Source organism: Dryobates pubescens, chromosome W (assembly GCF_014839835.1).
Source record: "Dryobates pubescens isolate bDryPub1 chromosome W, bDryPub1.pri, whole genome shotgun sequence".
Classification (NCBI taxonomy): domain Eukaryota; kingdom Metazoa; phylum Chordata; class Aves; order Piciformes; family Picidae; genus Dryobates; species Dryobates pubescens.
This window is the reverse complement of record NC_071656.1, coordinates 1,375,617-1,393,050: the sequence shown is the minus strand read 5'-3', so window position 1 is coordinate 1,393,050 and position 17,434 is coordinate 1,375,617. Positions and strand designations below refer to the sequence as shown.

At 42.7% G+C, this 17,434-nt stretch overlaps 1 protein-coding gene across 1 annotated transcript in view; it reads right to left on the bottom strand.

Moving 5' to 3' along the window:
* Nucleotides 1–2,641: 2,641 nt before the first annotated feature.
* The window catches only part of LOC104306805 (zinc finger SWIM domain-containing protein 6), a 368,533-nt gene continuing 353,740 nt past the window's right edge, over nucleotides 2,642–17,434 (bottom strand). The window contains exons 12-14 of the mRNA XM_054177738.1: nucleotides 16,977–17,140; nucleotides 12,550–12,631; nucleotides 2,642–3,596 (exon numbers count right to left, since the gene is read on the bottom strand). Of these exons, the coding sequence (XP_054033713.1) occupies nucleotides 2,734–3,596; nucleotides 12,550–12,631; nucleotides 16,977–17,140 (1,109 nt within the window). The 3' untranslated portion in view covers nucleotides 2,642–2,733. The remainder of the gene's footprint in view (nucleotides 3,597–12,549; nucleotides 12,632–16,976; nucleotides 17,141–17,434) is intronic.

Here is a 17,434-nt window from a genome sequence, read left to right as displayed (position 1 = left end):
CACAAAGGGCAATCACGTCAGGGTCACCAAATTGTGAGAAATGAGCTCACCACTAAATTTTAAATATAAGCAGTTTATTATAAAATAAAGGCAAACAGCACTGGGTGCATAGCAGATTTGCTAGCGGCACACCATAATAACACGAGTTGAGATTATATAGCAACAGAATTACATCAAAGTTATACATATTCATATATCTCCACGAATCCCTTTACATTTTCCAAGCACACTCCTACCCCTCAGTCCCAGTCCCACCCCTCTGCACTTGTGCTGTTGTTGGCAGCGGTCGCATCAGGGCTGGGATAGTGGTTGCCCTCTTGACTTCGTCGCTCCTGGCTAGACAGTCTCCAATGGTTCCCTCCCTCCACCATTTCTCTCCCAATACACATCCTACACAACATAGACTACAACCAGCCAATCATATTAAGGATCGAACCCCACGGCCCCCAGCAACACCTGGCACCCACCTTCCCCAAATATGACAATTTCTCACACTCTTCTTCAATTTTGAGCCATGCCATATCCCATTATTCGCTGAAGGCTAGAAAACTTACACAAATGTTACAGAGCAAAAGAAGAAATGTTGGCTGTCAGCTGATAAGCAGGAACTCCATGCTGGGTGGAGTAAGCCGCACGGTCCAGAACACAGAAAATGCTTTTGAAAAGCCAAAGAACAGCAAGAACTGTCCTTGTATATATTTGCAGCATGTCTCAACTCTCATGGTCACCCAAACAATCCACTAAGTGGGAACCCCCACACAGTCTTCCATCCAACCAGGGCAATATGTCAAGGCTTACAGTTTGTATACACTACACATCTTCAATCACAGGCATCATTTGGTCCCTCTAATGCACCTGGTCTTCAACCAGCAAAGGAGCTATTGCAATAGGGAATAATGCCATTCCTCAACAGATTTTTGAGGAACAGAACATTTCTTTCCTGGTCTTGGCTGTCCTATTGCTTATCATCATAACACACCCGTGTTGCAAGTTGGGCATTTAAGATCTGTGAACTATTCATACACAATTCAACTCCAGTAACAGACAGCATGAAGGCAGAAGAATCAACTTTCAAAAAACTAATTTTAATCAAAACAAAAAAATTGTTGATCATTAACAAGTTTATAAAACAGCGATTTAGTTACATAAATAAATTTATATCAGTGTATCAAATTTTAATTACTTTCAACTTCATGAGCATGTTTACATGAGTGGTGAAGTACAGCCTTTTAACCTATTAAAATAAATAAAATGGATAAATGAAATAGTTTTTCTAAACAAAAATACCTACAAACATACCTCTAGCATATTCTCTAATGAAGGGAACAAGAGACACTGGACGAATTTTGCACTAAATATAAAAACTGCTTTAAAAAGCACAAGGATACAGAACCATCAGCTAAAGACACTATACTGTAACCAAAGTTGGTATTTAATATAATGAACAGTTTGGTAGTTAGATCTCCAGTTTGGTTATTTTAAAGCATTAAGACAAGGCAAGATAGAAGGCTGTTTTTGTTTGAGTAATTCTAGAGAAAACAAAATATATTTTAAAAAAGAACAGAAGAGTAGAACAGTCATACCTACACAACTTTCTGTCCTGCACAAGGTCAAAATACCAATTCAGAATATATATTATATATATATTTGTGCACACAGGTTAGCTTATAATTAGCTCACTGCAAAGGCATAATGTATCATATCAATAATTTTGTTTTGTGTCAAAAAGGATATTTCTATAGGTTTTCTAGGCCAGGAGGCACAAACCTCAATCCTGGCATACTGTATTCTTAATGCTAAGGATTGCTGCTCTAGCTGTGTATTTTTGGTTGTCCCTTTTTACTATAGTGCCTGTTACAAGCATGTGTGTATACATATATATGTATATACACATACATAAGTTGTATAAATATATATATATAAAAATTTCCCCCCAATAGGTATCAGTCCAACCATGCAATCCAAAAGGTGGCTCTGCATAGATGCCCAGCATATAGTTCACTACCTGAGCCAACCGTGAAGCCAGGCAGGCTTTAGTCCTTCAGACAGGTTATCTTTTTTGTTTAAAACCAAGCTACTGCAGCTTCAAGTATTTTGCATTACATAGATTTTTTTTAAAATAAATTAATGCTATACTTTTTCAATATTCAGACATATACTATAATATATATACAGTACAATAAATGCTCTCATTCTTTTAATTTTTTTTATAAATCCCTGAGAATGTATGTTGACAGTTGCTAAGTTTCCACACATGCAAGCATTGTGTGCCATGCTTCTGGATGAACAGCACTGCAAAGCCACATGTTCAGCCTTTTAACAGTATTTAATTTGTTGGCTTGTTTAAATATGCCAAAATGTAAGAATGAGTTAGAAAGGAGTAAAGCTGAATCCATATGAGGTACTTGTCACAGGACAGAGGTGTTTTGTTTGGGGTTTAAAGCCATTGCAATATATGTTTGTTTTTGAGGATGTGAACATACAGAAAGGAGAGTGATGTGGGCTTTTGCCACTTGACAACATATACTCAGTGTAAACCAAACCTTTTTTAACCTCTCACACAAAACAGAAAAAAGGGGGGGGAAACTAAACACACAAACTTTCACAACATGACAGTTTAGTTTGCAAACTCATATAATACCAGTGTGGCTCTGTTTCTTTAAGTTCAAAAGGATACAAAGGCAGGGTCAATTAAAAATGAACCACCCCTCCATCTCCCTTCACGTATTTTCATCAACCAAATCGCTCACGAACCAACATCATCAGTTTCTTTTTGCCTTTGTAGATTTGTTTTAGGTTGTCAATAAATTGTGTAAACTGGATGTGTCCATCATGAGCCATTAAGAAGCTTTCTCGGGCCTTGCTGAGGAACTCTATAAACTCACTATAGTGTCGTGGGCTGATGTGTGTGAGACGTGAATGAGTTGTATTAATATAGGCTCCAATTGTGGCATCCAAGAGTTGTCTTAAAGGAGCTTTGTCCAGTGACATGAGCTTACCAGAGTTCCTCCTTCCATGAAGTCCCACCATGCCAGGGGTGGTCAAAGCACACCTTCGCAAAATATCTGACAGCACTGTTGCACATTTGACGCTTTTGACCACCAGAGGTATTATAGCTGCTAGCTCATTTTTCCCAAGGGAGTGGCTGAGTGCACATGCCCACAGAACATCATTAATGGCAGGGTGTGTATCCTGATTGTAACTCAGGTTGAGATGTGTCATGGCCAAAGTGGCCAGTTTGTAGGCCCGCATAGGGTAACCACGGTGCTCCATGTATCGTGCTATTGTAAAAAGCTGTGAGTAGCTCATGCTGGTTGTAGCAGCATCCAGAACAATTTGGTAAGCAGTTTCAAAAGCTATGTGATCCTTTTCACATAAGGTCAGTGCAGAGAGAGCACAGTTTTGAGGATCCTTCACAGCACACTGTAGAGCAAGCGTCCTAGCACTGCTGGCCAGCTTCTCCTGCAGATGGCAGTCCAGATGCAGATGGACAATGGTGCTGTTGGACATCACTGTTGTAGCAACAATACTAGTGGCTTCTGTTGGAGTGAAAAGTGTAAACCAATTTTGCATGATACTATCCAGTGCATAAACACCTGGGGAGACAAAGAAAGGATTAGCCACAACTGATAAAGCTTAGCAAATACCAATGTTCAGCAAAATATTACATTTTCAAAGTTTAAGAAGTTGCCAGTACATCCAAGATCTGCTTCAGTAGGAAGGGCTAAACCAGATAACCTGGCTGGAAAAGGACATTAAAACAAAGGATAATGTGCAAAGTATAACAATCACCAAAATGCAGATAATAACAAAAAAGCCTGAAAGATATGCTTTAATCTTCTGTTGTGACAACTGAGATATTTTACTTGTTATCTAAGATAATTAGGATAAGTTCTAGCTCATGTGGTCTCATTGCATCACCCAAAAGCAGCCCTCAAACAGAACACTTAAAATACAATTTTAGCTCCTTTTCTCAATATGCATCTCAAGGTACAGCATATGCGCAAAAGAATATGAAAGCATGCTAAATATCTCATTTAATAAAGCACCATGGTATTTAATACTAAGCACGCCTTTAAAAAAAACCCAAACAATGAAAACCTAATCCACACCCCTTCCCAAAAGGCTTTTCATAGAATACATAGAATACATAGAATAAACCAGGTTGGAAGAGACCTTCAAGATCATCGCGTCCAACCCATCAACCAATCCAACACCGCCCAACTAACCCATGGCACCAAGCACCCTGTCAAGTCTTCTCCTAAAAACCTCCAGTGATGGCGACTCCACCACCTCCCCAGGCAGCCCATTCCAATGTGCAATCACTCTTTCTGTATAGAACTTTTTTCTAACATCCAGCCTGAACCTCCCCTGGCGCAGCCTGAGACTGTGTCCTCTTGTTCTGGTATACATCTTGTCTCAAATTCATGTGCACCTGAATACTGAGATCCTTATTAGGGAAATACTCTGAGCAATATGACTCCCGAAGCTAATTCAGCCCACTGACTATATTACTCATTGCTGGTAATCCAAGCTGGAAGAGATGAGATTGATAAGAAGGGCAGCAGGATGATTAAAAAGGAATTCAAGGCCCTCGGCCAATTGATTGATGGGGTGGGAGCTCAAGTGGTGTTCTGCTCAGTTCCCTCAGTGGCAGGGGTGTACATTGAGAGGAACAGGAGAACCCATGCCATCAACAATTGGCTCAAGGGATGGTGCCAGCAACAGAATTTTGGGTTCTTTGATCAAGGGGCAACGTTTACTGCACCTGACTGGCTGGACCTAGATGGGGTGAATTTATCTAGAAAGGGCAAGAGGGTACTAGCTTTGGAGTTGGCAGGGCTCATTAGGAGGGCTTTAAACTAAGTCTGAAGGGGGTGGGTGAGGAAACTAGTCTCTCTGGAGAGGAGAGAGTGGAACATAAATTAGGGTTAATTGAGAAATCAACAGCCCAGCTGAAGTGCATGTACACCAACGCACACAGTATGGGTAACAAACAAGAGGAACTGGAAGTCTTGGTCCACCAGGAAGACTATAATTGCTATTACAGAAACATGGTGGGACAATTGACATAATTGGAGTACTGCACTGGGGGGTTACAGGCTCTTTAGGAGAGACAGGCGAGGGAGAAGAGGAGGAGGGCTTGCCCTGTATATTAGGGAATCTCTTGATGCCTCAGAACTTGAGGTTGTGGATGAAAGGATTGAGTGTCTGTGGGTTAAAATCAGAGGGAGGCTTAACAAAACTGACATCCTGGTTGGAGTCTGTTATAAAACACCCAACCAGGATGAGGAGGCAGATGAAATATTCTACAAGCAACTGGAGGCTGTCTCAAGATCATCAGAGCTTGTCCTTGTGGGTAACTTTAACCTGCCAGACATCTGCTGGGAACTTAACTCAGCAGAGAGGAGGCAGTCCAGAAGGTTCCTAGAGTGTATGGAGGACAGCTTCCTGATGCAGCTGTTAAGTGAGCCTACCAGGGATCAGGCTCTGCTTGATCTGCTGTTCTCCAATAGAGAAGGGCTGGTGGGAGACGTGATGGTAGGAGGCTGTCTAGGGTTCAGCAATCGTGAGATAGTGGAGTTTTCAATATGCAGGGAAATTAGGGAGGAGCACCCTGGGTAGCAGCCCTTAAGAACAAAGGGGTCCAGGATGGTTGGACCTACTTCAAACAGGAGCTCTTGAAGGCACAGGAACTGGCAGTTCCCACAGGCGGAAAGATGAGCTGGTGGGAAAGGTGACTGGCTTGGATGAGCAAGCAGCTCTTGAAGGAATTAAGGGAAAAAACCAGGGTGTATTGCCTTTGGAAAGGGGGGGAGGCAACTCATGATACGTTTAAGGATGTTGTTAGGTCATGCAGGAGAAAAATTATAGAGGCAAAAGCCCAGTTAGAACTTAAGCTGGCCACTTCTGAGAAAGATAATAAAAAGCATTTTTATAAATATATTAATGCTAAAAAGAGGGGCAAGAAGAACCTCCATTCCATATTGAACCTGGAGGGTAGGAGCAGATGTTGGTCAGTTAGAGGGTAGAAAGGCTCTGCAGAGGGACCTCGACCGACTGGATAGATGGGCGGAGTCCAATGGGATGGCATTTAACAAGTCCAAGTGCTGGGTGCTGCACTTTGGCCACGGCAACCCCATGCAGAGCTACAGGCTGGGGTCAGAGTGGCTGGAGAGCTCCCAAACAGAGAGGGACCTGGGGGTACTGATTGACAGCTGCCTAAACATGAGCCAGCAGTGTGCCCAGGTGGCCAAGAGGGCCAATGGCATCCTGGCCTGTATTAGGAATAGTGTGGCCAGCAGGAGCAGGGAGGTCATTCTGCCCCTGTACTCTGCATTGGTTAGGCCGCACCTTGAATACTGTGTCCAGTTCTGGGCCCCTCAGTTTAGGAAGGACATCAAGACACTTGACCGTGTCCAGAGAAGGGCAACCCACCACACCATCCACAAGAAGGGCCAGATGGAGGAACCTGGAAACTCCAGGTCAGTCAGCCTGACCTCAGTGCCAGGGAAAATTGTGGAGCAGATCATCTTGGGGGCAATCACTGCACACCTGAAAGATAGCCAAGTGATCAGGTCCAGCCAACATGGATTTAGGAAGGGCAGATCCTGCCTCGCCAACTTGATGTCCTTCTATGATCAGGTGACCTGCCTGGTGGATGTGGGAAAGGCTGTGGATGTAGTCTACCTGGACTTCAGCAAGGCCTTTGACACTGTCCCCCAAAGCAAACTCCTGGCAAAGCTGTCAGCCTGTGGCTTGGACAGGAGCACTCTGTGCTGGGTTAGGAACTGGGTGGAGGGCCGTGCCCAGAGAGTAGTGGTGAATGGTGCCACATCCAGCTGGAGGCCAGTCACTACTGGTGTCCCCCAGAGATCAGTGCTGGGCCCCATCCTCTTTAATATCTTCATTGGTGATCTGGATGAGGGGGTTGGGTCAGTCATCAGGAAATTTGCAGATGACACCAAGTTGGGAGCAGGTGTTGGTCCGTTAGAGGGTAGAAGGGCTCTCCAGAGGGACCTTGACAGGCTGGACAGATGGGCAGAGTCCAACATGATGACATTCAACAAGTCCAAGTGCCGGGTGCTGCACTTTGGTCACAACAACCCCATGCAGCACTACAGGCTGGGGTTGGAGTGGCTGGAGAGCAGCCAGGCAGAAAGGGACCTGAGGGTACTGGTCGATAGTAGGCTGAACATGAGCCAGCAGTGTGCCCAGGTGGCCAAGAAGGCCAATGGCATCCTGGCCTGCATTAGGAATAGTGTGGCCAGGAGGAGCAGGGAAATCATTGTGCACTGCTTAGGCCACACCTTGAGTACTGCGTCCAGTTCTGGGCCCCTCAGTTTAAGAAGGACATTGAGACTCTTGAACGTGTCCAGAGAAGGCCAATGAGCCTGGTGAGATGCCTTGAGTACAAGCCCTATGAGGAAAGGCTGAGGGAGCTGGGATTGTTTAGCCTGGAGAAGAAGAGGCTCAGGGGAGGCCTTATTGCTGTCTACAACTACCTGAAGGGTGGTTATAGCCAGGAGGGGGTTGGTCTCTTCTCACAGGCAACCAGCACCAGAACAAGAGGAAGTTTAGGCTCCAGGTGAGGAGAAAGTTCTTCACAGAGAGAGATGTTATCCCTTGGAATGGGCTGCCAGGGGAGGTGGTGGAGTCACCATCCCTGGAGGTGTTCAAGAGGGGATTGGATGTGATGCCATACTGGATATTATCACAAATAAATATTTTCTATACTATCATTTATTTCATGGCACATGCATGTGGTGGAGGGGGAAGAAGGGGGAAACAGTGACTAATAGGTTTCATAAATTGAATCTTATAGTCAGCTAGAGTGCCTTCTTATTGCTAGAAGCAGTTCACACACATCTGTGAGCCCACCTAAACCACATCCAGAGGTCCTTTTCTCTGTAGAACTTTGATGTCTCCTGTGCACTCTTTTCACTCATGCAAAAATTCATCATAGTCAGAAAATACCAGATCCTCATTTAAATAGATTCCTTGTGTTATCAAATTTAAGTCTCAAGAGTACTTTGCATGACATTAAAGGTTATTTATAGGATGATTCTATTAGAATATATAAACTAATTTAAGACACTATTAAAATCAGCATTTTATTTGCCAATACGTAACTGCACAAAATAATACTTAGGCACTAATATCTGCAAGATAGACTTAGCAAAGATATACAAGCAATAAAACAAGAGCATTGCATGAAAATTTGCAGATGCAAACCATTTTCTGGCTGAGGGCATACAAAGGCAAGCTATATTTTCCCATGTTACTTACAACATTTATTTCCGTGTTAAGCATAAAGATAAGAATAAACTAATCCAGAGAATAAACAGCAATCCTTTGAAGTTCTGAAACTCAATAAACATCTGTGATACAATCCAACTCAGATGTATGAAAAAGGAGTAAACATAGTAGGGAAGCATATTTTCCAAAAATACCTTTAGTGACAATTAAAAATGTTCCCTTATCATAGTACTTATATTGTCCTCACTACCACAGCTACTGATTTTTATTTTTTTTCATTACAGCTACACAGTTTTCAGTTTCTAATTCCCTCACCTTCACTTTCAGATTCGTGTATCCTCATCTTGCAGATGATAAACTGGAATACAGAAGCTAAGGGATGCCTCATCAAGACACACAAGAAATTTATGGCAAATTCCAGAAATAAATATAATGTTCTGCTGAGTACACCATTCTCTCACTGCTGTCCTCTAAGTATGAGGCTAGTTCTGCTTCCACTTTTTTTCCCCATCATATGTGGTTAAGGATGGGTGTGTGTATTAGTGTTTGGTTTGCTTTTCAGTGCAGACTAGAAGCTTGCACAATGTCATAGCCACATAACAAAGATTCACCCTAAGCTTGGATTTACCTAGAGGCTTAAAAAAAAACAAACAAGAAAGCAAACAAGCAATGAGAATCCCTTCATAAGATCTTGTCTGCCACACAGTAAGAGGTATCCTCAGTATTTAATTCACCTGTTTTCTGGTTTCTCTTCCTCACAGCTGACCAGAGATAGTGCTCTCACTAGTCTTTTGGAGCCTTACCTTTCAGAGCAAGAAAAGTTGTAGCATAGTGTAACAACTCATAATCATGAGTATTTTCTCTGTTGCAGCCTTGAAGCCGAAACCCAACATGGAGGGGAGAAGGGGAAAACTGGGGTATCATGAGGTAATGCATGTCTCTACCTTGCAGGGGAAAGAAGTCATACTGCATTAATTAACTATTGTCTCACAGCCTATGCTTATTTTATGACATTCTCAAAAAGCCACTCATCACTGCCATTCATGATTACCAATTAATTTGATGTGTTAAAAACTAACTGGATAGTCAGGCCCAAAGAGTGGTAGGAAATGGAGTTTAATCCAGTTGGCGGCTGGTCACAAGTGGTGTTCCCCAGTGCTCAATATTGGGACCAATTCTCTTTAGTATTGTGACCATTTGACACTGTGCCTTTAAGGAAGGGGCACACTGGCTAAAGGTTTATAAAATATTTTGGTATTCTAAACGAATTTCATTGGCCAAGTAAGGTGGGAGGTGAGATTGTTAGACCCAGGGGAGCTGGGACTTTCCCTCAGTCTTCCTTTCTTTGCTGCCCCTTCCACACTGGACTGCTTCTGGGCTTCTTGCCAAGAGATAAGAACTAACTCCCTGTGCTTAGGCCTCTGCTGTACTAACTCCCCTCTTTTCTCTTCTTCTACCTCTTTGGGGGAGAAGGGAGGTAGAAGGTGATAGAGTTCCTGTTGTTAGGGAAAAGAACCTGTTAGGTAAAACTGGGTATTTTCTCCCTCAGGAGAGGCTAAACCTGTCCGAGGGGTGGTTTCAGCAGAAGGTCCGGGTCACACTTATTGGGTAATGCAGGAGAATGGTGAAATTCAGTGTATTCCACAAAGAAATTTAACTTTAGCTGAAAGAGTTTAATTTCAGACCAAGTAAGGTGGGAGGTGAGATTGTTAGACCCAGGGGAGCTGGGACTTTCTCTCAGTTTCTCTTCCTTCGCTGTTCCTTTCGGCTGGATCTGCTTCTGGGCTTCTGGCCTACTAAGATAAGATACTAACTCCTGTGCCAGGCCTCTCTTTCTTTCCTGACCCTGTTAACCGTCCTCATCTCTTTTCTACCTCTTTTGGGGGAGAAGGGAGGTAGGAGGGTGAAGGGGGCACAGGGGGAAGTCCCCTCTGTGGGGGGTCTGGTTTCTGGTTGAGTTCATTTGCTGTATATTCCTGTATATATTGTAAAATACCTGTATTTGTTGTGTTACATCTAATCTGTTTCCTTGTAAAATATACTCTCATTTCTCTAACTGAGTTTTAGCCGCGGTTTCTTTCTCAGTGGGGGAGGGAAAGCAGAGCCTTTCCTTTCAAACCACCACAAGTATCTTTATCAACAGTGCAGAAAAAGGAATTGAGTGCACCCTCTGTAACTTTGCAGATGATACTAAATAGGGTGGGGGTGTTGATCTCCTTGAGGGTAAGAAGGGTCTGCAAAGGGATCTGGACAGGCTGAATTGATGGGCTGAGGTCAATTATATGAGGTTTAACAAGGCCAAGTGCTGGGTCCTCCACTTGGGTCACAACAACCCTGTGCAACAGTACAAACTTGGGGGAAAGTGGCTGGAAAGTTGCCCATCAGAAAAGAACCTGGGGGTGCTGTTTGACAGCTGGCTGACCATGAGCCATCAGTGTGCCCAGGTGGCCAAGAAGGCCACCAGCACCCTTGCTTGTATCTGAAATAGTGTGGCGAGCAGGAGTAATCATGCCTCCTGTACAGTGGTGAGGCTGCACCTCCAATACTGTGTTCAGTTTTGGGCCCTCCACTACAAGAAGGACATTGAGTTGCTGGAGTATGTCCAAAGAAGGGTCTAGAGAATAAGTCATATGAGGAGCAGCTGAGGGAAATGGGATTGTTTATTGTGGAGAAGAGAAGGCTGAGGAGAGACCTCATTGCTCTCTACAACTACCTGAAAGGAGGTTGTAAAGAGGTGGGGATCAGTCTCTTCTCCCTAGTATCAAGTAATAGAATGAGAGGAAATGGACCTAAGGTGTGCCAGTGGAGGTTTAGATTGGATATTAGGAAAAAATTACTGAAAGGGTGGTCAGGCATTGGAATAGGCTGTCCAGGCCAAGATGTTAGCCCATGGCTTGGATGGGAGCACACTGCGATGGGTTAGGAACTGGCTGGAGGGCCGAGCCCAGAGAGTGGTAGTGAATGGTGCCACATCCAGCTGGCAGCCAGTCACTAGTGGTGTGCCCCAGGGATCAGTACTGGGCCCCATGCTCTTTAACATCTTTATTGATGATCTGGACGAGGACATTGAGTCCATCATCAGTAAATTTGCTGACGACACCAAGCTGGGGGCAGGAGTTGATCTACTGGAGGGTAGAGAGGCTCTGCAGAGGGACCTCGACAGGCTGGGCAGATGGGCAGAGTCCAACGGCATGAGATTTAACACATCCAAGTGCCGGGTTCTGCACATTGGCCACAGCAACCCCATGCAGAGTTACAAGCTGGGGTCAGAGTGGCTGGAGAGCAGTCAGGCTGAGAGGGACCTAGGGGTGCTGGTCGACGGTAGACTGAACATGAGCCTGCAGTGTGCCCAGGCAGCTAAGAGGGCCAATGGCATCCTGGCCTGCATCAGGAACAGTGTGGCCAGCAGGAGCAGGGAGGTCATTGTGCCCCTGTACACTGCACTGGTTAGGCCGCACCTCGAGTACTGTGTCCAGTTCTGGGCCCTTCAGTTTAGGAAGGATGTTGACTTGCTGGAACGAGTCCAGAGAAGAGCAACAAAGTTGGTGAGGGGTTTGGAACACAAGCCCTACGTGGAGAGGCTGAGGGAGCTGGGGTTGCTTATCCTGGAGAAGAGGAGACTCAGGGGTGACCTTATTACTCTCTACAACTACCTGAAGGGAGGTTGTAGAGAGACGGATGTTGGTCTCTTCTCCCAGGCAGCCAGTACCAGAACAAGAGGACACAGTCTCAGGCTGCGCCAGGGGAGGTTCAGGCTAGATGTTAGGAAAAAGTTCTATACAGAAAGAGTGATTGCCCATTGGAATGGGCTGCCTGGGGAGGTGGTGGAGTTGCCATCACTGGAGGTTTTCAGGAGGAGACTTGATGGGGTGCTTGGTGCCGTGGGTTAGTTGTTTGGGTGGTGTTTGATTGGTTGATGGGTTGGACGCGGTGATCTTGAAGGTCTCTTCCAACCTGGTTTATTCTATGTATTCTATTCTATGTATTCTATTCTATTCTATTCAGGGAGGTGGTAAAGTCACTGTCCCTGGAGGTGTTAAAAAAATGTGTAGACATGGCATGTTGGGACATGGTTTAGTGGCCATGGTGTTGTTAGGTCGATGGCTGGACTCAAAGCTCTTGAAGGTCTTTTCCAACTAAAACAATTCTATGATTCTAACCAAAGGAATTTTATAAATTAACAGAAAGTGGGAGATGTTTGCAGAGACTGGATGTTGACAAACAAGATCAAGCTCTGTAAGATTAGCTGACAAAAAGGCAGGACCCCTTGAGAAGCATCTCAGAACATACCTATTTCTGTTGCACATGTTACCAACCACCTCACCATTTCCCGACGTCGCCAATTCAGCGTTGACAGCGTCATCCGCATCACCTATTAAAACACCACAAACAAAATATAAATTAATCCTATTGTAAACCCATGACAATATACCAAGAAGTAGAGATATAAGTTACTCAAATGCAATGAGGTTCAAAATAGCAGCCTCTTTCCCTATCCATTCTGTTACCTCTTCTTAGCTGATCTGTCAAAAGACTAGACAAATACTGCTCAACTATCTTAGAAAAGCATATAGAGAGTAATTCTAACTGCAGGTCCTTTGAGGCTAGAGAAGAAACTCTTTTATTTGCTGACAAGAAAAAAACAACAACAAAAAAGTCCCTCCTAAACCAACAAAAAAGCCCAACCAATTACCAGTTATTCAAATTGAATTATATTGTCTTCTCTCTCTATGTATGTTACTCTTTAAAGTGGAACTGTGTCAACTCTTGTTGGGCAAACTAGCCCATATAATTTTCCCCCCCATCTGCATTTTTTTACATTGACTTCAACAACATAAACAGAAGTTAGAGTGTACTGTGATTTAACTGGCTGCTTATGCTGCAAAGATATACACATACTTCCAGATATATCCAGATATTATTAGCAAGTCATAGTGGTGATTTCTATTCCTGAACAAGGAGTCCCATTATAAAACCATCAGAATCATAGAAAAAATACTTTAAGCTCTGATTTCAGTGCCCATATTTTACATCATTTGCAGTTATTGCCTATGTTGCAAAGTGTGGGCAAAACTGTTTATGCAGAAAAACACTGCACGGAAATAGCATGAAAGCTTGTTTCAGCTAACTGGACAGACCCCATAGATAAAGAAAGCAAGCAGTTTTCCCATTACAATATCAGTGATCATAGAATCATAGAATTGTTTTGGTTGGAAAAGTCCTCTAAGATCAAGTCCAACCGTCCACCTAAGACCACCATGGCCTTTAAACCATGTCCTGAAGTGTCATGTCCACATGTTTCTTGAACACCTCCAGGGATGATGACTCCACCACCTCCTAGGCAGCCTATTCCAATGCCTGACCACTCTTATCATACTATGGTATTACTATTTTTAGCAATTAAACAAAAAGCAGTGTAGGTCAGTCAGAGCTTTCAGTGATGATCTTTACATATTAACTCATAAAATGCACTCACAAAACAGTTTGGAGTCAGCAGCATTTGTAGGAGAGTTCTCAACCCATATTGCACCCCCAGTCCTAAGGTGACTTCAAAGTGGCAAGTAGCCCTCTGTCATATTTGTTACTTCTGCCACCTCCTCTAGTCCTAAGCTGTAGATAGGATAATTAAAAAGATGCAAAGTCTGCTGAGGAGCACAAATGCACAGATTATTTTAATAAGCCTTTATGGAAGAAAAACAGTCATCCCCAAGTCAAAATGCTTTGGAATGCAAGGATCTGTTCTATTCTCTTCATCAAAGAGAGATTCTAGGTGTCTTCCTGTATCGATGCACACAAATTGAAGGATAACACTCTTCCAGTATCCAAGATAAATTTTCATCTTTTCCCATGCTGGCATCAGTGGCCTCTATATGGAAAAAGGAATACACAAAATCTAAGAGAAAATACAGGGTTATGGACTGAATTTTGCTACTGGTGAGGGAGGGAAGAAGGTGGTAAAAAAAAAACAAATCAAAAACCAAAAACACGTGAATGACTACTCTGAGACTACTTCTCTGATGACTGTTCTCACTGTGGTGGTCTGTAAAAGGTTCATCAGTCACAAGAGCTTTCAGCATGCATAATGAGCATAATAGCAGCTCCAGTGTAGACAGTTCTAACTTGAGCGCAACAAACAATACTATATCTAGGTTTTTTGACCTGGAAATGTTTATTGAGTTGAATTTTTCTGGAATTAGGTTACTTTCATTTGATTAAAGTGACAAGCTAAGAACAGTAAGAGAGGAGTCCTTTAATGATGATTTAAAAATACAAAGGTTTTTTAATAAAGAATATATTAATGTCTTGATCAAAGAGGAACTGAAGTTAATTTATACTGTAGCCCATGTAGCCAAAGACCTATTTCACTTCTGCTCTATACATTCTTGAGCCACCTCTTCCTAAAAGGGAGTTCCAGATCTATCCAAATTTTATCCAAGATATGTGCTAGCAATTGAAGAAAGCTTCTCAACAGTTTAAATCTGAAAATTACAAGAAGCCCTTGGGAATTACATAGATTATCTGAAAGCCAAGCTCTCTTCCCACAGAGAATAACTGTGACTTTGTCCTGATGGACTTTTTTCTTTTAATAAGAACTTCTTATTCTAGAGGAACAGATGATCTCATTATCCATAAGAGATGCAACGAATGGCCAACCAACCATTAGCTCCTGCACCAATGTCAAGCTTCTTTGTCATGCACATTGGAATGAGATTTATTTATTTACAGGCTTTCAAGGAAAGCACACCACTTGCCAAATACATATCAAGTGATCACCTGCACTGACTTTCTCAGCAGTTCTTCCAGCAGTGCCTGTCTGCATGTGTGCAGTAATACTTGCATTGATGTAGGCAAATGGAGGAATAAAAGCCCCTCCTGTAACTGCAGATCTTGCAGTATGTGTGCTAGTAAGGTTCTGAAGGACAGAATACACCTCAGATGCTCCATGGCCACACTTTCCACAGCTAGTTTAAGTGCCTTCCCTATGCTGAGTTACGTAACACATGCTATCATAGGAAGGAAGAACACAGGAGTCCATATATTGATCCAAATCTAGAACAGTATAAGAAGCTTTTCTGTCACAGAAATTCCAATGACAGAGTTGTGAAATTTTTGGTATCATCTCCTCAATCCAACCAGTCCAACTTGTCATTGTTGTAGCTGAGAGTCAGTATGCCTGCAAGGACACTGCTGTTCAGTTTGCCATGAGGGGAACAATGGAGTTTTATAGGGCATGTAAATGTCATAAGCAGTCAGTTACTAGATAGTGAATATAGACAGTCTAATTGTCATTAGGCTGAGGGGTAGGAGAGGGGAAAGCATCTGTAGGCCACTGACAGTGCTGACACTGTAGGGCTTTTACAGGGAAAACATTACTATTGAAATCTATGCAGATGTGAGTTACTAGCAGAAAACTGCTATGCATCTTCCTTCAGGAAAGCAAACTACCTTTAGGATTCTTAAAATGCCTTAGTAAGCTTGGGGCAGACAGTGGACATAATCAACACCAGTTTATTCCAAACACCAGATTTAGGAGAAAGTACAGGTTCATGATATTTCTTTCACTAGATCTTACTGAAGACATTTTGATGACACCATCATCCACACAGGGGTATCCATGAACCATGGTGATATCCAAAGTGTGCTGCTACCACTGAATGATACTTGGTGAATGCTTGAGGTGTTCAAGTCAATCATTAGGATCTTTCACTCACAAGTAAACAAACATTTAAGGCAGAAGCATGCCAAGATGTGAAAAATGAAGCAGATTTCCACAGCAACCTTGGGAATAAAAAAGGTTAGCAAAGCACACAATCTTGGCTTTCCTATTAAAGACTTTATCTTCTACCAGTCTAGAAAAGGCAAATAGTACCTTTCTTTGGCATGAGAAGCAACTGGGATAATATCCTTTCCCTAGAAGCCTTTGGAGCTTTGTTTACTGAAGCAAAGTAATAAATATTTTTCTGATCTTTGTTTTTTAAACAAATTATTATTGTTATTATTTGTTGTTTTTAAGAACTCCCTGAAGAGAAATTAAGAGATTGACTTTTGCTGAAATGAATTCTCTAAACTACAATATTCATCAGTGTAAGTCATTACTCCACATACCTAAAAACTTAGCTGTCTCCTTTTAGCTTGCAAAGTCTCTCCTAAGAGCCAGAAAAAAATGATCTGAGGTTCTTGTACATGTTAAGCTGAGTCTGATGCAGATGATAATCGCACAGCTTGTGGAGTGCAGGATTTCATGAAGGAAGTGAGAGGGCTGCTATTAGCACAATCAGCCTTAGAAACAGGTCATTATGGTTGACCTTGGTTTTCTCTAGTAATTCAAGGATCATCTATAAAATCTCATCTGAGGCAAAGAAAGGGAAAGATGAGAGGAATGATAAGAAACCCCTCAAGACCATGCAAAAGATTTGCAAAAGTGCATTTCTGGCAAGCATAATAATTTTGTTCTCTAGCCATCCCTACATATACTCCTGAAGCCATTACCCTGCAGTCAGCTGCTCCCAGCTCTCTCTTCCACTTGAATGGCACAAAATGGCTGCGCAGACCCTTGCTCTGTGTTTACCAGTCAACTATGCATTACATCAGTGAACAGAATCTAAAAGTTCCAGACAGAGCCCAAAGAGGTCCTTAGTGACTTGAAAGAGCTGTACTCACTAACACAGGGGCAAATTCCTGTCTTCTACTATAGTAATAATGAATGATGAAAATACCTGAAGGCCCAACTCGAGAGAAACTTTCAGAAGAGTGACGTCTCGCAAGCTGTCCATGAGTGTTGCTATTTTAAATGCATCCTGGGCAAGTTTGAAGATGTGTGATGAGGAGTGAATATTTTTCTGGATGGATTCTAACACTGTTTCCAGCCTCCGAACATCACCTGCAAGGTGTAGACAGAATCACCAAACCAGAACAAGCCTCCAAATCATCCAGAGATTCTTAATAATTGAACTTGCCATTGCTATTCAATAGTACAATGTTTCAGTTATGGCTTTTTTTTTAAAATAAACCTTCCATAATTAAATCACATGAACAGAAGATACAAGACAGCACAAAATCCTCTAGTGCCTGATGATATTAATATAACACATGGCCAAAGAACATCCTGATTTGTGAATTTTAGAAGTGGTTTCTCCATTCTGAGTTTCACAGACTATATTCTGTGTCAGAAGAA